The 11,891-nt window shown below is 45.9% G+C and overlaps 1 protein-coding gene and 1 pseudogene across 1 annotated transcript in view; one reads left to right on the top strand and one right to left on the bottom strand.

Moving 5' to 3' along the window:
- LOC101572658 (short-chain dehydrogenase/reductase family 16C member 6) overlaps window positions 1–5,175 on the top strand; it is a 22,511-nt gene extending 17,336 nt beyond the window's left edge. Inside the window, exons 5-6 of the mRNA XM_004633403.3 lie at window positions 3,845–3,970; window positions 5,049–5,175. Of these exons, the coding sequence (XP_004633460.1) occupies window positions 3,845–3,970; window positions 5,049–5,175 (253 nt within the window). The remainder of the gene's footprint in view (window positions 1–3,844; window positions 3,971–5,048) is intronic.
- A 2,839-nt stretch (window positions 5,176–8,014) lies between these two features.
- Window positions 8,015–9,002, bottom strand: LOC101581671 (annotated as a pseudogene).
- Between the last annotated feature and the right edge of the window lie 2,889 nt (window positions 9,003–11,891).

Genomic DNA, 11,891 nt, shown 5'->3' on the forward strand with positions numbered 1-11,891 from the left:
AAAAAAAAGAATTCCTAGAAATATTTGAAAACTTTCTAAATTTGATGTAAATCATTTTTTATTGAAGATAATAAATGAACTCAAAGCAGAATAAACCAAGCAGCTCTGCTCTGAGACGTATCATATGCAAAATGTTGAAATACAAAAATAAATATGAATATTCAAACCAAAGAGAAAAAATATCTGATCTTGTACAGGGCACTCAGGTACAATTAATAAGAGACTTCTCAGTAGAAACAGCAGGAGCCAAAGGCTGTATGGGATGACACAGTAAAAGTGTTTTAAAAAATATTGTTGACCTGAGACGGGGCGTGGTGGTGCGTGCCTGTAGTCCCAGCTCTTGGGAGGCTGTAAACAGGTGGATCACTGCAAGTCCGATCTAGTTCTGAACACCCTGTAGACCCTTCCCTAAAATACAAAGAAAAAAATTGTCAAGCAGTCAAAACCATCTGTCAGAAAAGAAGGCAAATCAGAGCGAGAGTTCATTGCTAGCACACCACCTTGCAAGAAATTCTAAAGGGAGTTCTTAAAGATGAAGCTGAGAGACACCAGAGAGTAATCTAAAAGCACATTAAAAAATAAAAATATCCATAGGTCATTTTTAAATTATATTAGTATGGCTTATAAAACTAAGTTGAAAGCATTGCATGAGCAGCGTGCATAAGAATATTGTTGGACCTGTAATACAAAAATAAAACAGCTTTACATTCAGAGCACAAAGGAGGCAGATGCAGGCAAACCTGCCTTGCAGAGAATGACACCAGATGGCACCTCAGACCCTCAGGGAGGGAGGAGGGAGGAGGGAGCCTGCAGCCGAGAAGGCCGAGAGCAAGTCCTCCCGAAGGCGCCTGCTCCTCTTTGTTCTCTCTGCTTCTTTATAATGTAACTCATAAGAAATAAGTGCAACAGTATACTATCATACTTATAACATAGATAGGCATATGTATTTAAAATGGGAAAATTTCAGCTATCTAAGAAAATAATTTCTATATTTTGCTTAAACTAAGGTTTTAAGATTGCAAAGTAGATTCTGATAGCACCTGATAAGATGTATATTTATGCCTCTAAGCAAATAACTTAGAAAATATAGCTTAAAATTATTAAAGGATGCTCTTGTGATCAAAAGGGCATAGAATGCAAAAACCTAAGAAGACACGGGAGACATTTACGTGACGTTTCATCCAAAAATAACAGAGTACACATTTTTCTCTAGATCTCATAGTGAAAAAAATAACCTATAGAGTAAGAAAAAAATTCTAGTTCTTCAGACAAATGACTAATGTCTACAGCATGTAAGGAACTAAAACAAAAACATGAGCCCTCCAAAATGCAAAGACCCAGAACGGGCGTCTGTGACAAACAGACACTTCTCTGAAGGAGCGCGACAGCAAGTAAATGTGTTCAGACTTACTGGTCATTGAAGAAAGGCGAATTAGAACAATTCTGAGATTCCATCTCACTCCAGGAAAAATGACTACCGTCAAGAAAACGGTAACAAGTGCTGCAGGGCTGTGGAGCAAAGGAACCTGTCTCCACTGTTGGTGGGGGTGTGACTGGGGCACCCACCACGGAAATTCGTGTGGAGATTCCCATTTGACCCAGCTCTTCCCCTCTGGGGTATCTTCCTGGAAGAATTAAAAGCATCCTGCCACGGCGGTGTGTACACACCCATGTTTACAGCAGCAGTGTCTTATAGCTGTCTCTTGGGAGGAAACCAGATGCCCATCAACCAACGCATGGGTTAAAAAGATGTGAGGTTTTTTGTAGAATGGAGCATTACTCCACCATTCAGAAAGATAAAACCGAGACATTTATAGGTAAGGGGACGGCCCTTGAGAGCACAGTCATGCATGCATCGGACCACACGCTGCATTATCTCTCTGGTGTGAGAAACCAGCGGTGTAAGTGAGAATCAAAGTGTGCAACAGACACTGTAAAATTGGAAGGGACTGTTCAAAAGGCACAGGAACTAAGGAGTGGAGAAGGTAGGAGGAAGGAAGGAAAAGAAAAAGGAGAGCAGAAGGATAAAATGAGAGCAAAACTCTGAGTGGAGATGGTTTTGAAAGCTGGAGTGGAAATGGGAAAAGAAGAGGAATCAAGGTATATCAGGTACACAGGTAAATTTCTTACAATGAAGGTGACCACTATGTATACCTAAACTGCATCAGTAAACTTAAATAAAAATCAAGAATCTGGGCTGGGGAGATAGCTCAGCAGTCTAAGCACCTGCTTGCGAAGTGCAAGGTCTCAGGTTCAATCCCCAGTACCACGTGCCGTGCCACTGTGCCAGCCACTGAGACTGGGCGTGGTTGCACACACCTGTAATCCCAGTGCTGGGGAGGCTGAGACAGGAGGATCACTATGAGCCCAAGCTGTATAGCAAGACCCTGTACCAAATAAATAAATAATTTTTAAAATGATTTAAAAATCAAGAACTCAGGGCTAGAGAGATGGCTTAGTACAATAAGTGTTTCCCTGGCAAGTGCAAGGGCCTGAGTTCAATCCCCAGTTCTGAAAAAATCAAGAACCCACAGAACACTCTCCAGGAAAATTTCATATGTCAAACCATAAAGCAACCAGCAGTAAACCTGAAAGGAATGAAATAATATAAAGTATATTCTCCAAGGAAAATGGAATGAGAGTGAAATTTATAAATCCATGGAAATATATCAGAAGTTGCAAACTACACCTAAAACAAGGAAGTGTATAACTGTAGACAGTGACATTTTAAAAAGCAAAGCTACTAATAACTAGTGTTTCCCCTTAAGAAACTACAAAAAGTAAGAGCGCACTAAATCCAAAGCAAGTATAAACAATGTATGTGGTAGCAGAACTACGTGAAGAGAGATAGAAAATGAACAAGCCAGGAGTTGCTTCTCTGAAAAGATCAGCAGAATTAACACAAATTTAGCTATGTGAACTAAGAAATGAAACCAGGAAGACTTGGGCTACCAAAAAGAAGAACAGAGAGAGGACAGCACTGCCACTGAGGGAGCGAGAGGGTCACAGGAGAAGCTGTGGAAATGTACATGCCAGCAAAGCAGGGGTCTTAGATGAAGCACACAGACTCTTAGGGACGCACAAACTACTGAAAGTGACCCGGGAGGGAAATGGCCTGCATGTGCTTAAAACAAAGGCTTCTAGTTAGCAGCCGAAACACTTCCCGCGCAGCACACACCCGGATCCAAGTGGCTTCCTGGAAAAGCCTATCAAACATTGGAGGAAAAATTACATACTAATATTCTAAAAACTCTCTCCAAGCTCAAGAGGACGGAAGACTCCCCAGTGCACTCCTGAATGCAATGCTGCTTTGGTTCAAGCCCAGAAGGTGATCACAGCCGTCTTTCATGACATGCTAGCACGTGTAATAACGATGTAGACCACGATCAATTGGAATTTATCCAAGGAATGTCGTTCGTCAGTGTTTTAAATAATATATAATTCATCATGTCAATATAATAAAGGACAACTTTTCCATATTCTTCTTAATACACACAGAAAACAGCAAAATCCAATACACGTTCACAACAAACCCTGAAGAAATTAGAAATAGTGGGGATCTTCCACCGTGTAGACCTTTCTCTAAAATACAAAAAAAAATTTAAAAAAAATTTTAAATCAACCTTATGTTCAGGTCATCACAGGTCAGTGAATGAAAGGTGGAGTTTGATTAGAGGAAGTTAATACATTAGCACTGATAGCAACTTTGATGACGAGAGAAAACAGGAGACACGGTTGTCTGGCTGTTTCAGCTGCACGTGATAGTCTCATGTCTGAAGTGTAATGACTGATGGCTGCAGGAAATACCACTCTGAGCATAAAATGTCTGTTGTTATTTCTCCAGGTATCCATTTCTGTTACCTATAATGGAACCAGAGGACGTGGCCCAAAAAATTGTCAATGCTATTCTAGAGGAAAAAGTTTACCTCATCCTCCCCAAGTTTGCATATGTCGCATTTGTCCTTAAACAGTAAGTTAATGAGGACCTCCCTTTCCTTCGGGACATGAACAAACTGTCCAGCCATCACACTTCTTTCATCTGGAAAAGCCACTTCACATTTCTTTAGTGATGAGAGGGAGACAGTTGGCAGTACCTGGACAACTTCCTGAGCTGCGCGAGCTGGGTCCTAGCTGTCTCAGATACTGACAAAGCTCAGCAACCCTCCGGGCTTTGCACAGCACACATTATTTGTTTCAGCACAAAAACAAATAGTACTCAAATCACTTGGGAGGCGCCGGGTTTTCTGCCTGCTTGCTCATCTGCTTTATATTTTTTGGTTTGGGTCAGTATAGTTTGACTGCGGTAGAGCGCTATTTTGAAAAGGAAGGTACAGACCCCAGTTGGGGGGCTGACACTCCGCTGGCACAGTCCTCCTCACCTAGGAAGCAGGGCTGCACCGTCCGGGGAGCCCCGTGCCGCGGGAAGGTCCAGCCGAAAGCCGCAGCGCACACGCCAGCTCCGTGCTGACGGCCACACTAACAGAATCGGAGGTTCAAAGAGTAATTTTTTTAGGGTTAAGTAGCTAAGATGTGTTGGAACAAAGTTTCAAACCCAACTTTGTCTTTGCTTCACCTGGCCTGCTGAGCCCGCCCTGGGAGGGCGCTGGGGTGGGCCCAAGCCCGGCCCGCCTGGGCCCGCCGCCGCTCAAGCCCCAGGCTGCCGGCGGCTCTCAGAGCTTGCGCCTTTACGGCCGCGTGGGGCGCTCGCTGCCGCGCGTGTGCACGGGGTGCTCGCAGCCCAAGCGCCAAGCACAAGCAGAGCTTCAATTTCAGACTTTTTTAGACATTAGAACATTTGTGTAAACATACTGCGATTTCTTGGCGATCAGACCTCCTACGTGTAGACTAGAAATTCATTGATATTCCGTTCCGCTTTAGCCACATACTCCAAAGATAAATTTACACGATTTGCAGCGTGCCTGCGTCCCGACTGCCGCCCATCCGCGGCGTCAGGTGTGGACTCCCACTTGCGCGGTCCTGGGTGATGAAGGTCGCCTCCCGGGCCCCTTTCAGGATCCTAACAGACGTTCTGCTCTGCTTTTATCCAGACTGATATCTCCGAAAATGATGATCGCCCTGAGTGACTACCTGGGCGCCAACACCAGCATGACCTCCTTCCGAGGGAGAGCGAAGGCTGGCGAGCCTCCCGTGGAGGCCGAGAGGAAATGCGACTAGGCGACCCCGAGCCAAGTGCCGGGGCGCGGAGGGCCCGAGGCCTGCCAGCCCCAGAGCGCCCGCCGAGAGCCGCCGCCGCCGCCCTCACGGGGCCACGCTCGTCCCGGACGCAGTGCGCTCGCGGATGCCTTCCTAAGAGTTCACTTATCTATCCGGTTTTCCCACCGTTTTCCGCCTGATGAGCATTTTCAGTTGACTCTGAATATATGTCTATAAAATGACATCAATGTAAATTGGCCCGTGTCTAATTTTGAAACAGCAATGTCAGATACTTTCAGGAAAGAAGCGATTGGTGATAATCTTATGCATCAGTGTTTTATTGTGTTTTTCTGCATGAAATTTGAAGTTACATGCTTATGCTGTATTTAAAAATAATAATGTCTACTTTGCAAAGTGCAGGGTTACTGTGTCGCCTACTAAGCCCTGCTACCCTCAGATGACCATGTGAAGCACCTTAGTGGGTTTGCGCTTGCTCATCAAAGTAAACCTGAAAATCCGTAACTCTGTTGCTCCGTCGGGGAAAAAGAAGATGGACAGCAAACTGCTGTACACTGCTGGTTTGTAAACCCACATTACCTTCAAGTAAAGTCAATAAAATGATGGTGCTTCCGTGGACATCCTGAATACACAGTCTTCTAAGCATTTATACTAATGAGAACCTGCACCATGTGGAGGCTGTCAGAGGCCCTGGCCCCGAGGGCACGAGGACAGGGGCGCGCGTCTGTGCCAAAGTCAGCTGAGGCCAGCGAGTGTCTGGACACCAGTGCTGACGGCTGCCACAAGCCTGGGCCTGGCGAGGGCAGGAAGGCCTGCTGCCCCCTGTCCACGCGATGGTCCCTTTCCCACCTTCCGAGGCAGCTCCCACTCTCTCGTCTTCAGAGTGTCGAGGTGCGTGTGAAGTGGAGGATACTACGCTGTTGTCCTACTTCAGTACCTGAAACTTCAGAATACAGTGGTGTCCATGAAGGAGGGGTTCAGGGTTTCATAGATAAAATCTATTGCCCAGGTCCCCTATATTAAAATGATATCTTCTCATGTGTTCTAAATCATGTCTAGTTTACTTATAATATTTAATACAAAGTCTGTTCTTCATTGGTGCAGAGTCAATGTAGTCCTCAACACCCAGGTGCAGTAGCTCATGCCCACAACTCCAGCACTCTGGGAGGCCAAGGCAGGAGAATAGTAAGTTCAATCCCAGCCTCGCCAACTTAATGACCTAGCAGGACCCCGTCTCTAAACGAGGAAATTAAAAAGGGATGAAGATATAGCTATAGTTGTAAAGAGCCTTGGTTCAATTCTCAGAACAAAAAAGAAAGGAGGTAGTGGGCATTTAGCAAATTCAAGTCTGCTTTGTTTAACTTTATGGGGTTTTTTTCTGAATATTTTGTATCCATGGCTGGCTGTAACTAACTGCAAATAGAGGACCGACTGGTTTAGTAGCTGCCCACAGAACTTTGCCCTGAAGTTCGCATCTTGTTTTAAAACCTAGCAAAAGCAGCAACACTGAGCTGATTTCATTCCACTAACTTCTCCGGAAGCACTGAATCCCAACAAGCTTGCCACCTCACTAGCACTCTGCGCTTAGTGAGTACCACAAGCAGGGCAGCTCGGGAAAGCACTGGTGTGCGGGAGGAGTGTGGCTCTGAAGCCAAACACTCATTTTTGCCATACGTCAGTATTATGTGTGCTAACTACCTCATCCTACAGAAGTCTTCCTAAGGCACTGCATGCAAAGTACTAAAAATGGGGCCAGCCAAATAGCTCAGCAGGGTAAAGCACCTGCAAGCAGGCCCAGGGACTGACATGACAGCCCGCCCCCGGGGCACGCTGAGATGGCACCTGAGACGGGGCGTGGTGGAGCGCACCTCTAATCCCAGCTCTTGGGAGGCTGTAAACAGGCAGATCAGGTCCGAGCTAGTAGTGAGGCCCTGAACACTTTGTAGAGCCCTCCCTAAAATACAAAAAAAAAAAAAAAAAAGTACTAGAAATGATAATAGAACACGTGAAAACGGCATTTCATAATGAATAGGCATCTCAAATGCTGAGGAGACAGAAGACTGTGATGATTCTGATTAGGAACTCATCCAAGGATTTTGAAAAATTAGAGCACTTTATTTTGTCTACACTCACTTTTTTAAAATAAGCCTTTTGTTTTCCTTAAAATGGGAAGGAAGACAGATTTTGGCTTCACTTAAGAAAAAAAAATTCTAACATTAACATCTGTCCAAGATTAAAGTGACTGATTTGGGTCTTAATAGACTTTTCCATTTCTGACAGTGAAAGGAAGTTATTGACCAAATCATTTGGATAATTTCAATTCTAAAGATCATGAAGAGTCACAATTACACTGAGCTCATTTTTGCAATAAACCTTTATTTAGAAACTAAGTAAAAATGTAAATACTTATGAAATACCAAATGTGCAAATAAAACCCAGTGGGAAAAAATAGGAGAGAGATTTTGAAAGTAACTACAGAATTTGAAAGAAAAATAATGAAAGGAAAGTGAAAAAGAAAAGAAGAAAATGGGACTCTTTTCTGAGAACTACAGCTCAGGAGGAAACATGTCTTCCCTAGGAGAAACTTCAGAAAGTTCTTGGAATGAATCTTCCCTGAAATAAGCAGAATCAAGAACAAGTGGCCCTAAGCGCACACCCCACCCTTGGTTTACTCACGTGGGCAGCTGGAGGGCTCCTTCTGAACAGATTAGGAAATCAAAGGGCTTTTTTTTTGTTTTTCCATTTTGAAGAACTGCTTTATTTTACAAAAGTCTATCTTTGAACCAGCTACCTTAAAGTTAAAGGGTGCAACTTCAGTTCCAGCTAATGCATCTGTATGTCATTAAAAGCCGCTGATCATATGGACAGTATCCCAGTTAGTCTCTGCAGACAGCGGTTCCCCTACTTCAACACCTTTTTCAGTTACATGGCAATTTCAAACCGGTTATATGAATGGGCATCTCAACAGTACAGGGCTCACGTGCAGCGTTCGATGGCTCGCTGCCTCGGTCTGGCTCAGCACTGGCTGCTTCTCCAGAACTTCTCGAAGCAGAGGCTGAGCCAAGCAACCACCAAAGCCACTGGCCAGCAGTGGGGCTTCCTAGGCTATAGCACGCATGTCCACGTAACTGAAGAAGCGCTCTCCATGTGCGTAGCCTCCGATGACTGTGGTGTTCCACAAATGGTTGATCTTCGATCCGAGGCTATACATGGCCCTTGTCAGCCATGAACGAATAGCTCTAGGGCTACAGCTGTGTGCATCTCCCAGCAATTCCTCATCGATCCTTAAAGGGAACTGGTTGTGAGAAAAGGCCTACAATGGAAGTCAAGATCTCCACCTGCCCCAAGAGAAGTTACCACAACTACTGTGCTGTAAATACATTTCCAGCGCCTAGCCTGATACCAGTTCTCTCAAACCAATGCTGCAGCCTCAACTATTCCTATCCGACTTGAGGGAATAAAGCCCAGGGACTCCCCTTTCCCACTTTCAAGCCACCACTCCCTATTTTCCAGGAGACTTACACCATCTGTTGAGAACTTGCTTCAAATACTGGAAATCAGCGTAGTCTCCAGAGGCAACCAGCAGGGTGCTGTTGTTGACTCCCATAAGGTGAGAGAAGTTTCGGAAATGAGCCAGGGAGCCGTAGGAGCCCAGCATGTCAGCTGCACTCACCCCTCCGCCCTCTAGTTTGATGCCAGGGTTCAGGGTCCTCGTGAGGGGCTCCCCACGGAGTGCAGATGCTGGATCCAAGACCAAAGTGGGCGTGGACCGGACCTGGGGCCGGACCCCAGGCCCAGCGCCCACACTGCGACTCCAAAAATGTTTCCATCTTCGTCACAGTAGAAGAAATGCCAGAAGGGCTTTAAGGAGACCACATGAGGAAGGGAAACAGTGACAAACTGGTAGACAAAAGATGAGCTTTCAAGAAGCAAAACCCTGCAAAGGGAGAACTTCGCTGTGCTTCTGCAGTGTGTCCTGTGGCAAGGGTCGCCCTTCCTGCCATGCACGGGACACTGCCGTGGGTGCCCTGGAGGGATGCATGCTAGGGAGGCGCAGCAAGCCCGAGGGCGGCCTTCAGTGTGCACGCAATGGAGCAGAGTCTGCCCCAGAGGCCCCAGACCTCTATCACATGTACAACAGAAAGAAAGCAGCAAATCAGAAAATGATGCTAAGGACCAGCAGTGCAGCTGACATGCATTTTATCTCAAACTGAAGAAAAGAGGCCTCCAGAAAACCACAGAAGCAGGCACAGCAAGCAGACAGGCCGGGCCTCGGAGGCACTCCAGAGAGGGGGACCAGAGGGTGGGAGGTCAGCCCCACCAAGGGGGCGGCGCGGGGCCCAGAGCAAAATAAGACGCGCGCCCTTTCTTCAGAAAGCAGAGGGAAAAGCGGCAGAAAAGTCATCAAATCGATAGCTTCTCCTTCAAAAAATTGTTTCACTTGTAAAATATATTAATGACCATTTCAAACATTAAGAAACATAAACTTCCAAGTGAGAAAAATAAAATGGCAATGTAATAAATAATAACTTATGAATGATAAGTTAGTCATAACTTTAGTGATTAAATTCGGGGGTGGCACTGCGGCCTGAGCCCAAGGCTCTCAGGCCGAGTGATCGTCCCGTCCTGCTTCATCTTTTATTTCGACACAGGAGCTTCCGAAGTATCTAACTCACACTTCGGTGAATACATTCGCTAGCAACTTCATTTCATTACTATAACTGAAAACAATATCTGCCGCTCAAGATCCACAAAAGGTTAAAGATCGTGCTTAACTTTGAGAGAGAACTTTCTGTTAAAACGACTCTTAAGAGTATATTACAAATTAGGACAACATAGAGATATATTTCAGATAGATAGATAGATATATCTCCAGTGTAACTCAGGGAACACTTTTCCTAAAAGCATTTGACCCCTCATCCATACCAGCACGTATAAGTCTGACTGTAAGAAGAAATTTAAACATAGCATTTCAAAGTCTCCTCTTGATTTTTTCCTGCAACTTGTGGCTGCTGTCTGAGGTACCAGAAACAGCCTCACAGATTATATTTATGCATTTTGCCACTGTCTCTTCAATCACAAGAAAAATTTAATTTTAAATTTTTTCTCAGCAATAATTTGTTCTTGTGAAATTTCAAGTGAAAACAATGAGTCGTTTTCCCTCCCATGCAGCAATCTTTAGCTTCTGTCTCCTGGCCTGTGAGCACTTGCTTTACAAAGCAACAGTGATTTCCAAACCAGAAATTGTGAATTCCCTGAAGAATTCCAATGTCTCTTTAATAAGCTTTCTTGAAATGTCTAAAACTACAGTTTCATTTTATATCGACTCACTGACGATGTTGACTGGCTACGCATTGGCAGGTCCTGCCTTGGGGCTCAGAGGGAGAGTTAATATTTGTACAGCTACCTCTAACAGTACTGGATCTTTGACAAAAGGAGTCGAAAGCATTCGTTGGAGAAAAGATGGTCTCTTTTATAAATGGTGTTTGGAAAACCATCCACAAGCAGAAGGCTGAATCTAGACCCGCATCTCTCACCATGTGCTACAATGAAATCAAAATGGAGCAAATAACTAAATGCTAAAACAAGGACGCTCGGCCTTCTAAAAGATAAAACAGGAAAAGCCCTCGAAGGCAGAGACACAGGCAAGGACCTTCTGAGCAGAACCCAGGGCCTGGGAAGTGGGACCGAGACTCAACAAATGGGATCACGCCAACTTAAATGCTTTCATACAGCAAAAGAAACGCCAGAGTGAAAGGACACCCTACAGAATGGGAAAAGGACCAGCTGTCCCTTAGGCCGAGGTTTAACCTCTGGACTCTGTAGATAACTCAGAATCTTAGATCCCCCAAAAAAGTTCAGTCAAAAATGGACAAGTGGAATGAGTAGACTGATTAGCAGTTTTTCCAGTGTCACACACACACACACACACACACACACACACACGTGCACACGCACACACTCCTGGGACAGAGCACACGCCATAGCGACCCGCCCTCTACCTGACTCAGGCTGGTTCCAGAGCACAGCTGTATAAGCCTCGCAATTCCCCTGCATAGAAAACTTGCAAAGCAGACTGATCTGGTTAATTTGGGGCAAAGGTGCCATAATTCCTAACTTACTTCTGCAAAACCAAAGCTGTAAAATCTCTGGATTAAGCTGATTTCCGAAGGCTTAACATCAGCATCACCCCCTTGACCTTTCTCCTTGGGAGTCTCACTCAGCCTCAGCGCACGCTGCCGTCCCGCACCCCTCTGGCCGCTCAGACCGGCTGGTGGACGGCGGTGCTGGCAGCTTGGACGCGGCCAGCCAGCTGCGGCCTCTGCACATGCCCGGGCGGGTCATCTTCCCCTTGCGTTTCTGCGGAGCCCCAGGCTACCTTCTCCTTCCCTCCCTTCCTCCTTCCCTGTTACCACGCAGATCTGAAACGCTTCCCATGTGCTAACGGCTTCATCCCCAGCCTGTGGCTCTTCCTTAGAAGAGGGGGCCTAGAGAAAGGCAGCGGGGCCTTCGGGGCGCCCTGAAAAGCGGGCTCTGGGCGCCCGCCGCCTTTCTCTCTGCTTCTCAGCCTTCCTGCCACCTTCCTGCCCCGCGTGCTCCTCGCACGATGCTCTGCTCCCCGCAGGCCCAAGAGCGGCGCAGCAGAGGGACCGTGGCTTCAACCCTTGCACACCAGCCAGATCTCGCCTCCTTGACCACCTCGGGCATCTGCCAGAGCG

This window comes from Octodon degus, unplaced genomic scaffold, assembly GCF_000260255.1.
Source record: "Octodon degus isolate 3935 unplaced genomic scaffold, OctDeg1.0 scaffold00054, whole genome shotgun sequence".
NCBI classification, from domain to species: Eukaryota; Metazoa; Chordata; class Mammalia; order Rodentia; family Octodontidae; genus Octodon; species Octodon degus.